Source organism: Notothenia rossii, assembly GCF_949606895.1.
Source record: "Notothenia rossii genome assembly, chromosome: 1".
In the NCBI taxonomy this organism is placed as follows: Eukaryota; Metazoa; Chordata; class Actinopteri; order Perciformes; family Nototheniidae; genus Notothenia; species Notothenia rossii.
The window spans coordinates 22,074,633-22,094,077 of NC_136912.1; the positions used below are offsets into that span (position 1 = coordinate 22,074,633).

The 19,445-nt window shown below is 41.1% G+C and overlaps 1 protein-coding gene across 7 annotated transcripts in view; it reads left to right on the forward strand.

Moving 5' to 3' along the window:
- The first annotated feature begins 1,426 nt into the window (after nt 1–1,426).
- Nucleotides 1,427–19,445, forward strand: part of LOC307013998 (uncharacterized protein) — a 69,390-nt gene continuing 51,371 nt past the window's right edge. For 2 of the 7 annotated variants that reach the window (XM_079641654.1, XM_079641655.1), the window contains exon 1: nt 1,427–1,985. In XM_079641654.1, coding sequence (XP_079497780.1) covers nt 1,854–1,985 — 132 coding nt within the window. In that variant the 5' untranslated portion in view covers nt 1,427–1,853. The remainder of the gene's footprint in view (nt 1,986–19,445) is intronic. The other 5 variants (XM_079641658.1, XM_079641652.1, XM_079641656.1 and 2 more) reach the window with 3 other exon arrangements.

The following is a 19,445-nucleotide window of genomic DNA, read 5'->3' on the forward strand; positions in this document are numbered from 1 at the left end:
CTTTTTAAATTCAAGTTCCCTTATAAAACATGACTTTTGTTTCAAGTGTGATACCATGCAGTGGTAACAGAGGGCAGTATTGCATTTAATTTATCTGAAGTCAGTCAGAAATCATTTACACTTATTGGGAAGAACCTTTATTTATTTTTTTAAAGACAGCATGAAGTTTGTTGCCTGAGGTTCATGAGATGGCTTGGATTCAGTCTTTCCTTTGATCTACTTGTGAAATCACATTTACAAATGGATCTATTATTTCTATGGACATGCTGTATGAAAAAGGAAAACTGCTATGGTAAACTTAGCAATCACTTAAAGGAAACATAACAGAACCGTAGGAGCACGGCTAGGGGCAATATATTACACACATATCAGGATGGATTGGTAAAATGTGTGCAAACGTATTGCTCATGGTGCCAACCATTATTAAAGTGCATTTATCTACTTATATCTGTAGCAAAAACAGCCTGAATATTACATGAGTCAGTCTTTGTATGGGTATTTTTTTTTTTTATGACAGTAAAGTTTATTCCTGTTACAATTAGCAGTCATCCAGGCAGGGCAGGGGAACACCCATCCAAACTTAGTCCTGTTTAATACAGGTTATCTTTCATACATGTGCTTTCTGAATACACACATACAAGCTGAAAAATGTATCTTACAGTTAACATTTGCTAAAGTTCTGTTCAACCCTTATTCCCCTACAGTATGACATTTTTCACTCTGCCATTTAAAGAGAAGTAAATTATATAGTATATGACTTGGAAGAGCGTAATTCTAATGTGAACCTCACAAATCAGTGACAGGTTTTTTTATGTTTAACATGAAATATGATGAAATACTTCCTTTCTCCACCTCGCCCTCCACTCCTGTCCTGTCTGCTTTTTAAATGTCTCCAAGACATTGTTATTGATTTTTCCCTGTCAACCTCCATTAAATGTGTAGCTCTGTGAGGACACACAGGCCAAGATGGGGGCGTAAGAATACTAAGAGGGAGCCTACATTATCTAAGCCCAACCCAATGTGCCCGGGGCTTCGGTGATCTCATATTTTAGCAAGCACTCTTACAGTTTTCATTCAATCACGGACCACACTGTGAACTTACTGCTGCAGAAGCACCGACGGGTGGGGGGACTCCAAAAGCAAAACAGAAGCGCACTGCTGCTGCTTCTCGGTGCATTCATGTACCATTAGTAAGAAATTGACTAGCCATAAAATATTTTTGTTATATTTCAGTTTTTTATTACAGAGGTCAATGGGGCAGAGCTTATTTTTCTCTCTGGTAGTAAACTATGAGTACATCTGTCATGGTAGTGTATTCGCTGTTTGTAGTACAATAATATACAAACATAACACGTTGAAAGTAAAAACATAGGCGCACTTTTTCTCATTAGTAACATACTAAAAACCAAAAATAACATATTATGAATCACTGTATCTATTGCTCCTCCCCTATAGAGTGCTTGAGCAACTGGAGTGTCAGAAGACTGCAGCTTTTCTGATCGATCATGCTAATAAAGGTACGTTCGTTAAGTTTCCGACTGTCCCTGAAAGCATCATTGATCCTGCGGAGTTTCGGGGAAGCGCATCTCAGGCGCGTTCACATCTCCACACATACACACGCAGTCAGGTTACAGCAACACACCAGAAGCATCCCTGAGCGGAGGGAGCGCTCGTTTTCGTTTGAAAATCTGCAAGAAACACAGTATTATATTTTGTCACGTTTCATAATAGACTGTGTGTCACGCAGCAGAATGATTCCGGGCCCTGCCGAGCCTTGTGGACACTGAGGCCCGCACAGAGATCCACCTTGCACTGGCCAAAGGACCATCCAGCAGCAGCCATCCCGAGACAGAATGTCAAGCAGCCCTGAAGGAAGTCTCTCCAGGGGCGGCAGCTCCGACCGGGACGCGAAGATTGCTTCTTCGTGCAACACGTCTCCCGAGGGTGGACCTCCACCACCGCTGCAGCAGAACCGTATACGGCAGGTGGGTGTCTGTCCGCAGCCCGCGCTCTGCATTGACCGGCCCAGTCAGCCGTTAACCAGCAGCCCGAACCGCTGCTGATGCTGCGTGCTTGGGGAAGGCAGGCAAAAGGCGTTGCCGTGCTTCATGGGCACATCAGCTCGTGGTCTTAAAGGTTTCCTTAGATGTTTTAATTGTGTGAAATTGTGTTAATTAGCTATTACTAGGAGCATGTGTCTCACCTGAGAAAATGCCATCTGTTTTGATAAGAGACTTAGTCAGGAGAGTGTGATAATACCTAAATAAGCCAGTTATTATGGCCGTCAAAGTAAACACCAACATACTTGCACTGACTCAACTAGTCACTATTTCAGGCTGCAGTGAGTAATGTTTACTACTTCACTATACCACCCACTGGAGGATACTGTTTACATTGATCATATTATGCTCTACTGGTCAGAGGGTGAGCATCCCTATTTGTAAATGCTGTGAACTTGTTATTATTACCCTCTATGAGTGCTGGGCTATTTTCTTTAGTAGGTGTAATGTGTCAAACATTAGTAGTAATAGACATACAATATAGCACATTCACGTGCACACACAGTCAGATATTGTGTGTGTGTGTGTGTGTGTGTGTGTGTGTGTGTGTGTGTGTGTGTGTGTGTGTGTGTGTGTGTGTGTGTGTGTGTGTGTGTGTGTGTGTGTGTGTGTGTGTGTGTGTGTGTGTGTGTGTGTGTGTGTGTGTGTGTGTGTGTGTGTTTTCTAAGGCCACTGTCGGGTTGGGCTGGTTTGCCAGTAAGTCTTTCTGTCCTTGGGTGGAGTGAAATTATGTTATTAATGAGCAGCTTCCTCATCCACTCCTCTCGTTTCTTCTCCTCTCCTCATCAAAAATACTTCATCAAATGTATTGCTAAAAAACATTTAATTTAAGTCTATGGGTCGTTCACAAATGTGTGGCATAAACAGGAACATTGAGGTTAAGTTAACTTCTGGATCTGATCATGTAAAATGTGTGTTTGTGTATTTAGTGAAAGTGACTCAAGAGATGGAAGATGGTTGCTTCCTGTCTCAGACAGTGCACTCTTTCAGGCTAATGTGATTTCAGTAATGGACTGTAGTGCTACAAATACACACACAGCTACACACACGTATAGACACACACTTTACTCTCTGATTTTAGGGTGGGGCCATTTTGATTACATACTTGTAGGAAATCCGGAGTTTTTGTATTTGGAGCTTTGACAAATCTAAAGGGACATGATTAAGTGGACATATTGTGCCGGGGGAATCTGAATACTAATATTATTCAGTGGAAGTGTTCCTCAAATACACAAAGAGAGCATATTCGTTATAGATCTCTGACGTTTTATTTGACTTAGACATGTGTATGTGTGTCTGTTTACTTTTTCCTTTATATTCTCCAAGAGTGCATCATAAGACTTTTTCGGAGACTAAACTGGCAAAAGAAGTCAAACGTAAAACTAATGCTAACTAACTTTGAACACAAATCTACCTCAACTGAGATATGTATCCACATGTGTGAAGATCTTGCATACCACTGCACATACGTATAGGCTGAACCTCGATAGTGCTTACGTCTTTTGGCAGCTAAAATGTTAAATGGTCAAACAAAAAATTGCAGTATATTTTCCCTATACTCTTTGTTTTTGTACTGAAACGTAAACGTTTCACAGAGCTACAATTTAGGACACATCGGAGTAAATGTGTTCCTTTTAAAGCAGGAAGTAGTTTTTGTAAGTTGAGGGTCCACTGTTTATAGGTAGCACACTGCAAGATTCACCATGGGGTCCCATGTTTAGCAGCAGGGGCTCCAATTTGGCCCCATTGATTGATCACAAGTAGCAATGTTGATGAAAGATCATGTTCTCAGCACCTGTCAGTTAGCTGCTGCTGTTTTGTCTGTCTGGGTTTTTTTCCCTTTCATCTACACTCTCCCCTTGCCCAAGAGTGGAACTTGGCTTTAGCAGTGACTTAACCAAAGGTAGAATTGGACATTGTAAGACAAAAGAAGACACATCGTTTTTTTCAAAATTGCATTTCCATTGTTTTGAAAACAACAACATTTAATTCAGCTTTATTGTATAGTACATTTGGCAAATATCTATACTAAATATCTCACAAAATCGTCAAAACAGTATAAATCACTAGATGCCAATAGAGGTTAAGTAGAAAACTATGTTTTTTTCTATGATTTGGGGGAATTGATTGTGTAAGCTACATGAGGCACTGTGACAGAGTTTGTAAAACACAAGAGATAGATAATGGAAACTGTAAATGCATTATACCTGATAAAAAACATAATGTTGAGTTAGAGCTCAGAACAACCATAAGGTATGTGAGGCAAAAAGGGAAAATGACAAAGGAATTGTGTGATGGCTGGCTGTTACTTGGGGGTCTAAAAATACTTCCTGTCTCTATCGTGATTGTCCTGGAGCATAATAGTTTCTCCGAGCCAAGTGGCTGTGTGTCCATGTCTGTGTGCTCACTGATCCTGTGTCACTGAGCATTCACATTTATGCTCTGGGCTGGCGCTGAGCGATTGCACCCTGCAGCCTACTTTCTTCTTTATCTAAACAATAAAACATTGCGTCACTATTTGTCAACCCTCTCCCTGTGCCAGTCCACTTGCCTGTGGTTGAATAGTGGATACTAAGAGAGCTCAGTTTTCAGAGATCAATTTAGGACTGGATTGTATGTCCAATGCAGTAGGATATTGATGACTGAAATCTTTGAACCCCCATTCTTAATTTCAGACATGCTGGCCACGTTTCGATCTAAGCTCTTAGAGATTGAGCAGTAAGAGTTTCCTGAAACAAATGTCTGTATCTTTAAATGGTCTTGGTCTGGTCATATATCAAGAGCAGAGCTTGGAGGAGAATTTGTTCCTTTCCCTTGTAAACCCATCTGGAGGCATTGGCTTATTTGGTTTTACTTCTGTAACTTTAATAACATAACAAACTTATTTTAAGCCACATTTTTAAGACAAGGTTTATGAATGACTTGTAACAAGGCAATTTGACCTGTTTCATACCCAGCTTGGTGGGCGCATTCCTTTTAAGTTAAATGTAATGTATCCCATATCCTACTCCAGAGCCTTAATTTCTCTCACTCTCGGAAAATGGGTTTTACAATGACTTTTTACCTTATCTTCTTGGCTGTCATTCATATTTATCTCTCATTTCTATCCAAAACACCTCCCAGACTTTACACTGTTGTTCGCGGACTCCTTCCCACCACTGGTCCCTACACTTAGATCCTGATCTGCCAGGAGGTCAGATTTCACTGCAGCCTTTGACATTTCATCTCTCTACTGCCTCTCTGTCTGTGTCTCATCTGCCTCTCTCTGTTTGTCTGCCTATCTCTCTCTCTCTCTCTCTCGTTTTCCACTGGGAGTGGTATGATGGGATTCTGCAGGAAGGGAGTCCTAATGGAGCCATGGCCTTCATTACATTACCTCTGAACAGCCACACACGCATGCACGCACACACACACACACACACACACACACACACACACACACACACACACACACACACACACACACACACACACACACACACACACACACACACACACACACACACACACACACACACACACACACACACCCTTAGCGTTCTCCTTTTGCATGACTGATTGCAATTGAGGTCTCTGTGGGTGCAGTTATACAGGATGTACATACATGTAAAAACCACTAGACACAGCCGCACATACTGTACAGCTTTACAAACCTGTGAATGACCGCAAGGATCAACCTCTCCATTACCTCCAGCAACGTTTACTAAATGCCATTAGTGAATGATTGTCTCCTGTTAAATACTTGCTTGGTACTGCTTTGTTGTGTCCTGTATTTAGGCAAAATATGTATGTCGAGTACACTTTCCAACTCCTAATAAACAAGCAACATCATCAATAGAAACTTGTTGTTATTCAGAGACATGTCACAATGTCGAAATAATTACTCTTGACAGAGCAAAACCCACTACATTTTAGTTTGTTTTGAAATATAGGTAATATTTGAATGGGATGTTAAAGGCTGCCAAGTTCTTGGTATATTCTGTTTTAAAAGTACATCTATAAATAACACATTTTCTGTTAATCAACTAATCATTTCAGCAATGTTATTCTCGCTAAACCTGGCCTACCACAGTGTACAAAATTACCCTGAAAGAAAAAGACACAGATAATGTAAATGCAATTTGTAGATTAACCTCACAGTGACGATACAGTATTTGGCATTCAACTCCAAATATCAAGGAGCCACTTAGTTGAAGGCCTCTGATGCAATATACAAGCAACAAGTCATATGATGTTCGCAATGGGTTTTGTATGAGTTACTATGCTGTGTAATGGTGATAGTGTTGTGAAAAAGGTATTGGTATTCCTGTCGCGGATCCAAGATCCATACGGATCATCAGCATGTCTATATTTGGGTACAAACAGTGTCCTGACACTGTATCTTGGACTGTCCAGTCATGCTACCTCATAACAAATTGGGCGGCCAAGACATATCTTTCACCATCTCCCTCGCTGATCCTATTTCAACATGATGGATGGATGGAAAAGGTGGATATAGCCACACCGCACTTGATGAGTCATAATTTGTAATAGTAATCAGTGTTAGCACCATCGTCATTCTTTTCTTGTTAAGGTGAAGGCCTGTTCATCAAAAAAATAAGACATAGTCGAAAAGTGACAAACACATCTTATAAGAAGAAACTGAGAGAGAACTGCATTAACTGGCCACAGCTTCAGGACAAAAGGAATACCATACATTATTGAAATGAATCATCAGGAAAGGAAGGATGTTGTTGGATTTTTCATTAAGATACTTCCTTTGCCATTCATGCTGTAGGGGGGGCAGGTGTTTTTGGACTGGGGGCAGTGGGAGGCATTTAGACGTTAATTATTCATTATGGCCTTATGACTCTGTTTCCAGTCAGAAAGAGGGAGAGAAGAGGGCGGGGTTGGTAATCAATGGACTTCTCAGAAGCTCCGCTCAAACCTCTTCATGTAAATGTGCTCTCTCTCAGGTCCTTGGGATCCTTCCTCCTCTTCTCCCTCTATCTCCTCTGCCTCTCACTATGTTTGAGTTGAGTAAGTGAAGGTTTTTCTCAAAGGAAAACACATCAAAGCTTTTCACTGTGTTGTTGAGAATAGACACACAGAGACACAAACACACACATATGCCTGCAAGACTGCTTCTACCACATGCTGAGTAAGAGTACCACATGCTGAGTAAGAGGGTGGGATGCCATTTTTATCTACTGCAGTTTTGAAAGAGAAGAGCGCAGTTTACCGTTAAACCACGTCAATGACCACATTCATATTTTATATAAATCAAGGATGTGTGCTACTTTTATATTTTCGATTCATCCCATTTGAGCTTTAGCTACAATTATTGTTGATTCTTTAACTCAAATCAGTTTGATTTAGTCTGAATCATGACCTAAATGTAATCATCTGGCTAGTTATTTCTCTCTCAATGCGTCTGAGAGCCTAACTCAGCATTTCCGGTATGACTGGGTTGCTGCACATTTGAGGTCACACGCTTCATTATTCATCAAGCATCAAACTTGGAGGTGAAATCCGTTTCTGCCTCAATACCCTTTGTCATCTGACGTTGGATGAGATCATCCAGCAGATGGAGATCCATTTTGCAAACATTTTAGCAATGCTAGCATATAAACAGGGGTTTAAAGTGTTTAAACAATAATTGTGTTTCTTTGTGCACGGCAAATGCATGACATATTTAAGGGCTTTGGTTCTCTACGATGTGCTCTGGAGATTTGTCAGATTTCAAGATAAGTTATAAATAAATTGATAATTTGCTTATGTACACAGTATCGGATATCTTTTGTCTTATATACAGAAACAATGTCTCAAAAATATGTTAGAATGGTTTCTTCTGGCAAGAAATCTATAGTTCATCATTCTTCATGTTATTTGTTCTTACAATTGCAGCTAACAAGGTTTCTGAGTTATTTGTGTAGTACTGTGTTAAGAAAATATCACTCGTCACCGGCTTGAGATTCAATATCAGGATACATGTATACCGGTTCAAAGCAGTATTCTGGCCTTAGTTCAGATTAGCTAAGGCCTGCGCAAGCAATAAACATGACAGTCATATGCCTACATGTATCTCCATAGAGGATGAATCATCATGTTAGTCGTTGTCACATAGCTGACGTTTATCTAATCATACATCCTGTTACCTACACAGCAACAGTCGGGCCTTTGTTATCATGTGCTACTCTGATATTGGAAGAGTACATTCAGTATTTTCCCATCATACTGTTCTGTAGCACTTCTACCAGCTCCTGCAGCCTGCAAAGCTCCTATCTGTGATCCAGTAAACAGCCTTCTTCACACATTTCCTACATCTGTCAATAACTCCATGTTACCATGATATTGGTATTACTTAGCATTGATAGCATCTGCAGTGGGAGGGCAGTTTAACTGCAATATGGTACTTTATTTTCCAGGAGCGTCTAGGCCTCTCCCTCATCTCATTAACAAGAATGGCAAAATGACGTCATGTGTTCCCAAGGGACTAGGGCAGCACTTAAAAGAGGGAAACAAGGGAAAGCCTTGAATGACTATGACGGCCATTTCTAAGGCACTTGGACTGTCCTCCATCAAATATGTTAGCACTCATATTATTGTGTGAACTAATCGATTAGCTTATTTAATCGATGGATTGTTAACTCATAAAATATAAAAAAGGCATATCAAAATGACCCAACTAAAGAGGTCTTAGTCGACTAAGAGGGGCAGCCCTGATACCTACCCTCCTGTATCACAGAGAAGCAGTGGATAATGGTTGCGGTTGCAGCATTGCATTTTACTGACACAGCTTTTAGATATCATAACACCTCATAAACTATCCGTCAGTTCTGGGAAATAAACAATGAATTTACAGTCATATTTGCTTACTCTGCATTTCTAGATCATTCGAGAGTACTCAGTTTGGAAAAAAGGGTGTTGAAGGATGTGGACTAATTTAGCATTAAACTGCAAGCAATCAGTTAATGTGGCGCTGCTGTCTGCCTGTGGAGCTGCTGCCTGTATGTGGAAGCAGAGAGGATTGTTTGTATAGCAGTAACACAGAAGGCTGATTGGAACAAGTCATGTTATTGGTAAATCAGCTAAGTCACAAATCAGATAACCGTGTTTGTAGACATGATGCTGCTTCAGGGTGTGGTCTTGACTTTCTTCCCCTCCAGTCGTCCTGCTGTCTGGGCGTATCATGTGACTCTATCAAGGTTATGCCTCCCATCTACAGTGGGTCCCTCCCTGTATTCCCTCTCCTCTCAGCCCTCGCCTTCACCAACGTCTCGGTATCATTACTCAATATGTTTGGGTGTGGTCTGATATGGATTTCTAGCTGCGTACTTTATCCACTAGTTATTCGATTCAACTCTGTGTGATTTGGTTTTGAGAAACAGAAGAGAGAGTGCTTGTGTGTTGTGTACTTTATGACTCTGACCTTTCTTGAGCAGTAAAATAGGCTGCAACATGACTTGACATTTAAATCATATCTGGAAGCCGATCCCTTTCTGTCTCTGCTCTATATATCTGTCACTCTTTACGAGCAAGGAAGACACAATTTATTTAGACTCCCGATTCAGACATTACCAGTATTTACATTTAACTAATTAGTAGCAGTACCGGTGTTTTAAGGGCAAAAGTGTGAAAGCATTAATTATATCTATTATTATTATATTGTTTATAGTACTTGTAGGTTGTTGTATGACAAACCTGGTGAAGTTGCTGCAGCCATTATGTTCTCTCTCTTTCTACAACAAACTAACCTCTAACATTATGAATCTGTAAGAATTGAAACATACAGTTTTTGGAATAGAGCACGTACAAACTGCACTGTTGATTTTCTCATATTACAATCATGTGATGCATCACCAATATCCCAAAGGGAGTGAGCTGTGTGTGTGTGTGTGTGTGTGTGTGTGTGTGTGTGTGTGTGTGTGTGTGTGTGTGTGTGTGTGTGTGTGTGTGTGTGTGTGTGTGTGTGTGTGTGTGTGTGTGTGTGTGTGTGTGTGTGTGTGTGTGTGTGTGTGTGTGTGTGTGTGTGTGTGTGTGTGTGTGTGTGTGTGTGTGTGTGTGTGTGTGTGTGTGTGTGTGTGTGTGTGTTTGCGTCTGTGTGTGTGTGTGTTTGCGTCTGTGTGCATAGTCTGAGAATCAGTGTTGGCACTGCAGACATTGTGTTTTCTTTTTTGGCAATTATAATTGGATTGTATTTGGAAAAATATTCAATCAGATTTCTGGTTTGTTGTATTTATTCTGAAGCCATGAAATACAATTGAGTGAGGCTGCAGCTGTGCCATACCACAGATGACTGTGAAAGGCTAAAAAACAAACCAAAACGTATTGTACATCTCTGTAAAAGGAATAGTTATACTTGCTGGAAAATATGCTTATTCTCTCTACGCTAAGTTAACAAGCATCTCTTTTGAATAAAAAGTAAGCATAGTATTATATTTGTTAAATCTGCCCAAACTCAAATGTATAAAAATAAGTTTTAAAGTTTGGAATTTACAGGGATGTGATGTACCGGAATGATTTATTTCCAGAAGCTTCCTTTAAGGTTTTACATCTCTGAGCATAACATTTCTGTACGTGTAAGAAGTTGGCATATTTTTTCTTGTCTTCAGTTCAAGAATTTTCTTCGCCAAGATCTCCCGGCCCTTTGACAGACACCAAATGTGGGCTGATTGTAATGGAAACTTTACTTAAGCATGTGGAGTAGCTGGATCTTCTGGTTTAAGCCTTCCAGTCCACTGTACTGCCTTAGTAGTTGTTGATGATTCAAATGTAGTCCTTTCAACTGTATTACTTCCAGGAAGACCTTCAGTCACTGACACACTTACTTACCACGTTAACATAGGCCTAATGGATCACTTTAACAAAATAGATGTAAGCACTAATGCATACTAGCATTTCTCAGTGAGCAGCAGCTGGGAGGGGGTTGAACATTGTTAAAGACTTCTAAATTAGTCATCTGAAAAATAAAGATCCTCCCTGCATGAAATCTCAGATGCATTATAACCTGCCAGACGTTCAGCACTGGCGAACCCCTCTGGTCAGCAATAAAGCTCCATTAGTAGGTAGACAAATCATAAACAACAGGAGCAATGCCCAAAACAACCAGAACAGCCAAAACAAATAGATAGTGACTCCCCGGAGCACAGGGATGAGATATACCAGTGTGTTTGTATGTTTTAGCTAATTTACTTCAAATGATTTACTTGTGCTGATCCAAAGCATAAAATTAATAATGCATTCTCCTGCAGCCACCAGTTCATTTCAGCCTATGATGATATGAAAATAAACTTGCAGGGACAGGCACATTTGGAATCGGCAATCCATCACAATGAAGATGTATAACTTTCTTTTTTTGTTGTTGGTGCATTTCTTTTGTTTGATGTTAGAATTTAGAGCAAGCACTGAATACAGAATGTTTGCATTCTCAGTGTGTTTCGCTGGAAAATCACAAAAGACAAAGAAAAAAACATGGATTTTGTGAAACTTGTTTGAGCACACACATGGTAAAATAGATACACCAACCTTGCATCTACTCACAGTTGGAAGTTTGAAGCAAATTAACAGGAAGGTGCAGGGTTCATGACTCTGGTCTCTGCATCTTAGATATCCGTGCATCATATGATCCTAATGGACCTTATAAAAGCATTGGGATCTATAAAATAGGACCATTAAGCCCTCCCCACGTACAAGATCCACTAAAACAAGAGAAACAAGAGCTTGCATCAACTCTCTTTAGAGCACCCTCTCAATGTAATCTGACTCCTAAATGGACACACACACACACACACACACACACACACACACACACACACACACACATCTTTAGCTAATAATATATTCTCCTAATCCTCACTATCTATTGTGCATGATGGAAAAGATCAATAGAGATCATTGATCTGCTTGCTAATGCATAGACACTGACAAGTTAGTAGAATAGTATTAATAAAGAAATGTCTGTGTGCACACACAAAGATGTAACAATGTTACTACCATGCTGATCAATAAGCTTATAGATTGTGTCTACTGAAGCTGAAACTCAAGAACAACAGTACAGTTGTTTACTTTAAAAGTTGAAATAAGAACTTATAAACTATGTGCTGATATATTTCATTTTTTTTTCAACAGTTATCATCGATGTACTAATGCTCCGTTGTTTCTTCTATTCAAATTTTTAAATCAGATCTCTTTAACCATCTTCACTTTTCAACCAGCAGAGAGTGCTGCAGGAGCACATCTCATCCACTCACTGTTCAAACGGCATCATTATGGAGCTGAGTGAAGCTCTCGGGCTGGAGTAGAGTAGAGCATTTTAGACAGCATTACAGTGCAGAGTGATTCAGCAGATTTGTCCAATTCATCATAACTAGCAGATAGATATATTGTTGTTGTTGTTTTTATTGCTGTTAACTGAGCCTGTGGAAGCATATCAAGCAAAATGTGTGAACAGAAATAGAAGTGTGAGATAGTGCCCCTGTCCCTGGTGCTGAAATGTAAAACTCCTAACATTAGCTGCATTGACTGAGGGAGACTTTGACACCCTGGTGGTGGACAAACACACACACACACACACACACACACACACACACACACACACACACACACACACACACACACACACACACACACACACACGCACATACACATGAGCCGTCAAATCATATTCCATCAGACACCAGTACCAACGCAGTTGAGATTCAGACTGACCCACTATGGCACCATGCAGGGGGAAGCCTGTGACTGGCAGGTGACTGGGAACCACTGTTCTCTGCTCACTGACCTCCCTCTGGACCGAGTGGTGTCTCCTGTCCTGCTCACTGAAGGACAGCCTGTAACCGAGTTAACCCTGTCTCTCTACTCGTCTTTCTATTCTCTACTTCGATTTGAATAATTTATTTAATCAACTTTTTTGCTTTTATGCCCTGTGTTTACATCCCTCAATACCTGAGGACTGTACGACGAAGCCGGTTCAACATAACCTGGATATGTTTGAGTTAGCCGGTTGGCCTAATCCAAAACATACGCGCTCTCGCTAAGCGGTCCTACGACGCTGGTTATCAAGTGGATCGCTCAAGCCAGCCGTGTCCTATCTAATTAAGTGTGCGAGTTCACATAAAAGGGGCAGGGTTAGCAACATTTGACCAATCACAAACATGGAGAAGCGCACTAACAGCGCAGCGTCATACTTCCTGAATGAAAAGTTAACGATAATATTAGACAAATATGAAGACGTTAAACTTTAAACATCCATGACTTAAACACTTTATCCAGGATAAAAGCAACATAGTTGCACCTGCAAGTTGAATACAGCTGGTAAAAGAGAAAGTGTTTGAATGCGTACATTAACAGGTTTATGATATCACTGCCCCGTCTAAGACACGAGTGGATCTGACTTTAATTACATTTGACTCGAGTGTTTCGTCAACTTAATGTGTTGCTTAAATAATACTTCTGCATACAGTATGTGACACTGTGAGTGTTGAACGGCCAGATACGGCTCAAGAAGCTGACTCAGATAAGGAAATATATGATACATTATGATGTGATATTATGTGATATGAATGATAATCAATGTTTGCAATCAATCAATGTTTATTTATATAGCCCAATATCACAAATGTTACATTTGTCTCAGTGGACTTCACAGTTTGTACAGAATATCAGTATGACAATACGACACCCTCTGTCCTTAGACCCTCACATCGTACAAGGAAAAACTTCCAGAGAAAACCCACAGTTTAAAGGGAAAAATGGGAGACACCTCAGGGAGAGCAACAGAGGAGGGATCCCTCTCCCAGGACGGACAGACGTGCAATAGATGCCGTGTGTAAATTGAAAAGATAATACATTTGCAACATAGGTAGTCCAAATGTTTGGAAATGCATGTGTGTATAATAAGAAGATGAATCCACGAGGATATCCATCCAGGACTCATGATCCAGGACCACAGCCACGACTCAAGATCCAGGACTCGCGATCCATGACACAGGACCGCAGGATCATCCATGACTCCGGATCCCGGCGTATATAGACACCAAAAAGAAAGAAATTTGGGGAAGCTGGGTTAATCGGAACATGAGAGTACAAAGGTATATACAGAGAGAAGGAAGAAGTAAGATGTCCCCCGACAAACTAAGCCTATATCAGCAAAACTAGGGGCTGAATCTAATCAGCCCTAACTATAAGCTTTATCAAAAAGGAAGGTCTTAAGCGCACTCTTAAAAACGGATAGGGTGTCTGCCGCCCGAACACAAACTGGAAGCTGATTCCACAAAAGTGGAGCTTGATAAGAAAAGGCTCTGGCTCCCATTGTACTTTTAGAGACTCTAGGAACAACCAACAACCCTGCATTCTTGGAACGCAATGCCCTAGTAGGACAGTAGGGTATAATGAGTTCTTTAAGGTAAGATGGCGCCTGCCCATTAAGGGCTTTGTAGGCGAGAAGAAGAATTTTTAATTCTATCCTGTGTTCTATAGGGAGCCAGTGTAAGGCAGCCAGAACAGGAGTAATGTGGTCCCTTTTCCTAACTCTGGTTAGTACACAAGCTGCAGCATTTTGAATCAACTGAAGCGACTTGACTGACTTCTTTGTACACCCTGATAATAAGGAGTTACAATAATCCAGCCTTGAAGTAACAAATGCATGGACTAGTTTCTCTGCATCGTTTTGAGGCAAGATATGCCTGATAATGGGACACATCGACGTCTGCACTCACAGTGCCGCGGACTGTATGCAGGGGCGGCGCCAGGGGGGAGCTAGGGGGTGCTGAAGCACCCCCCAGGATTGCCAAAGCACCCCCTATAAATATGTTTTTTTTCCGAAAAATTATTATTATGATTTTTATTAAATTAAATCAGAAAGATTATTGATTACATCAATGCAAATGTGAAACAAACAAATGTTTGACCAAAAACATAAAGCCAACACAGGTGATATGATTAGGCCAATGGCCAGCACCCATTAGATTTTTTACCTACCCATAGGCTAAATTACTTTGTGACACTTGAGTGACTTCCTGTTATCTGGAGCCCCAAATTATTTGCTAACAGCAAAGTGACAAATGGATCGTTTTTAGTCCTTAAACGTCCACGTGTGGACACTCAATCAAAACCACCTGAAAGCGAGAGGGATTATGCACATAATAGGCCTCGTGAGTACAAGTAGCTTACTTGGGTCTCTGTGTTTCATTCAAGCTCTGCTGTGTGTGTGTGTGTGTGTGTGTGTGTGTGTGTGTGTGTGTGTGTGTCACGAGCCATTTTGTGTGCGTGCGCAAGCGAGCGAGAGAGAGCTTGCGCACCGGTGGGTATCTACCGGAGATCGGTGTGGTTAGCATCTGTTGCTAGCTAGCCAAGCTAACGGATATAAGGAGCTTTTTCAACAACAAGGTGGAGGGAGAACTCTCTCCTCCTGTCAGACTGAGTCTCAGATAAACTCAGCTCAGGTGAAGTAAAGGACTCTCAGTGTTTAGATAGTTAACTTTAGTCTAGTTATCTCAGTGGGTCTCAAACGGTTTGTTTTAAAAGGGGAGTGATTTGTAAAATATCTATAAAGAAACAGAAAATCTGTTGAGAGATGTATCCATAGATCTCTTCATTTTGCTCTCTAAGTGCACCAGATTGATGCTTTTAACTTCAATATTTAAAAAAAAATCTCCCGGGACCCCACCCGGGAGGACCCTCCTAGAGGAGGTGAGGTCCACTCCCCACTTGTAAAAATAGCACTTTACCCCTGATTACACCTATAGGCCTATGCCGTGAGCTGATTACCGAGCCTTCATTGTAACAGTCGCGGGTAAACTGTGTGTGCGTGGGGAGTGTTGCAGTAGAAAATTCAACTGTAGCGCTGGTGCATTAATGGGAAACCCTTAATGTTTGAGCACCCTCTATGAAACGTCAAGCTACCCCACAGCACCCCCTAGAGAAAATCTCTGGCGCCGCCACTGACGGTCGTGTAATGTTGCTTTGATACGGTTACTTATGTTGTGCAGATATTTAAGTACACTTTCTTAACGCTAATCTTATCATAGTCAGATTGATCTGAAGATGGGAGGTGATATTCTATTAATGTTCACTTTCACACAGTCACTTTTTTTTTGCCGGCCGTCTTTCCTGCAACGGCATTTCCTCTATCCTGTAATATGGCTTGATCGCTTTAAACTCCGCACACTGAGCTCTGATTGGTCAGCAGGCGGTGCTTTCACTGAGTTGATCTCTTAGCCTGCAACCTAACCTGCTCCGGAGGAGGTTAGCTGCTCAGCATAAGTTATCTAGCCCGCTAAAAAGTGAACCAGCTTCGTAGGACCGGAAATCCCAGAAGTTAGCTTGCTAAACGAAAATCCTGCTTCGTAGTATACCCCCCAGGTTAGCCGCTCAGCATAAGTTACCATGGAGATCTAGCCCGCTAAAAAGAGAACCAGCGTCGTAGGACCGGAAAACCCGAGTTTTCCCTGTAGTTAGCCCGCTCTGCGAAAATCTGGCTTCGTCGTACAGGCCTTTGATGTCTACTTAAAAGTTACTTTTGAATCTTTTGCTGAAATTCTACTTTTGCAAACAACATTATAACAATTTCTTCACATTCACTGTGATGTAGGAGGCGTGTGGTGCAGTGGCTAGAGCCTTGGTGTTGGGATTAGGGGGTCAAACAGGTTCAAACCCCACTGCAGTCAACATGTCGTTGTGTCCCTGGGCAAGACACTTCACCCCAAAATTGCTCCTGTGGGGATTTCCCACAGTATTGATAATAAATATTATGTAATTTAAGGTCTGTTTTTTTAATGATACTCATCAACAGAAAAGAGTGTTGACAACTAAATATTGAATATTATTGATATATCTTCTAAGTCGAAGAAAAAACGCTTTTAGCCATTTTATCTCAGTATCCCTCAGAGCCATGGGGGAACATTTTATGATCCTACCACTAGTGGCATCAGAACTGGAATAATCTACACAATGGCTTTAAAAGTCTTATTTGTTCCACTTGTTTTTTCCTGCTCTCCCATCCCATCCCCCTTCTCACCCATGTGTTTTTATAATTATGAAAGGGAGAGTAGCTGTGGCTTCTGGCTGGGTGCAGACTACAGCCTCCATAAAGCCCTTACACAATAAACACTGTGACTGCACTCTCACGCACACAAACACACACACTCACACATACGGTACACGCACACACGCACACACTTTGTAGTCACATCTGTTCGCATGGAGTAGGGTTTTCATGTACATCTGGACTGGGTCATTCCCTGAGTGTACGTGTGGGTGTGGGTGTGTGCGATTGGGTCTTACTCTCATTATTCAGAAACTCTACCCAGTTGTCATATTCCTCTCTCATGTGTTTTCCCATTCATGTGAATGGTTGATTACAATTGGAATTTATGGATGTGTGGACCTTCAAATGTGGTTTGTTTGAGGTTCTGGAAATCCAGTAGCTGCTTTCGGGCTTGATGTGGCGGGACTTTGACGGATTGTCCTCCTGAACTTTGTCCTCAGAAGAGAACGATGACAGGATCATTTTATGGAGCCACTTCATTATCTTTGCTTTTTAGATTTAGATGAAAAGTAATCTATAGGTGGGTTTATGTTCAACTTGTAATATTGATATACAGATACTTTACCTTTTCATTTAAATTGGCACCGTTTTTAAACAGCATTTTGTAAACTACTTTTTTAAATTCATACAGAAAAACAGTTTTTTGGTATCTGCAAAGGTTAAGTGTATTATGTGGTACTAAGTGTTCCACTTTCCACGAAAAGACGAAAGTCAATAAAGTGAAACTTTAGGACCTAGTGAAACTTTATTTTGAGACGGAAAGAAGTAGAAAGGTTTATTCATCATGGCCCATGCTGCGGCCCATCTGAAGAAAGCTCGCGAGCTTGAGGCAAATCCAGAGTACAGAGCTCTACAGAAAACCAGGGAGAGGAGAAAACGGCACCGTGAGAGAGCCGAGCGAAGGAAGCAGGTAAAATGCACATAATTCTCTGTCAAAAGTATATTGTGTCAAGTTTGTGTTCTCCGAACATTTTAACAACCCGCGTTCTTTTTGGCTTATTAGTATACTTTCATAGGACATTGTGTGTGAGTTGTACTGGTTGCACAGATGTGGATGTGGTTGATCATACAGTGCTGTGGTTGCTGCCCTCTCAGATGATGTGTTTTGAACTGTGAGGGACATGGAGGAATGTGGAGTAGATGACAGATGCGAGAAAAAAAGCTCTCGCTCAGTAAGGTGGTCACATGCTGGTGGCATGACCTTGTTCGGAGCAACCGTCTGGTAATATTTAGGATAAAATAATATGTTGGTTATTGTTTAAAGTTCATCAAGGAGAAAAAAGAAAAAAAAAGGTAGCGAAAAGAGTTCGTAAGAGAATTATGTTTTAATGAGTCAATTATTGTTTTACTATTATTTTTGCTTATGACTGCTAATGGCCCAGTAGAGATTTGGTGTTCCTCCAATGCACATACACCATACAGTGTGTAATCCAGCATCCTCTATTACATGACCGACTGCAGATCAAATCCAGCACAGATACAGAGATTACAGCTGGTTTCCAATCAATCCAATCTCTGTTTGGGGTGTGTTCCAAAGAAATGATCAAGACAGCAAAAGCATATGTGACTTTACAAACATACACGTTTGCAAGTCTATTATAATGTGCATTTGAATTTATATTCTAAAGAGACATACTGATATATTATCTGAAATATAAACCAGCATCTAGAATATTCTGCAATTATAGCCATGAAGGCATGTGTTCATAAAGCCTCATGCACATCTGAACTATGTCTGCATACCTTACATTTTACACATTCCGTAATAGTGAAAAATGATTTGAGTGGTCCGTGTGATCTGATATTACGACTGTGTTCAGGCTCAACTTCTGTCACTCCATTATGACCCTTAGCATTCCTGGAGAGCATCACAGCCCATGGGGTCTCCAGCCTGAACCAAAACCAGCTGTCATGTTCCCCACCCAGGGTACACAGCAAGGGGTTGTGGTCTGCATTGGAGAGAGGGTCTGGAATCGTAAAAATAGCTACGGCGGGAGAGACAGTGAGGGTCAAGGTAGAGCTAGAGGAATAGTGGGCAAGATAGGGCCTTGGATAGACTCAGTCCACACTAAGAAGACTTTTTACAGGGTTAGGGGATACAAGAGCAGAGAGAGGGGAAAGAGTGTTGGTAATAGGGAAGTAATTGAGATTTGGCAGGCATCATGGACCAATTTAATGGATTGTAAAATGGATTGATGTGGTTAAGAAGTGGGCAGGAGAGGCTTTTACCTGAGGACGCAAAGTGAGACACTACAAACATTGGACCATACAGTGAGCGGAGTGAGTGAAGAAAGGCCACCGCTTTTGGTTATCGCTTGGAAGTTATACACCGATTTGGATTGTTACCATGGGAAACG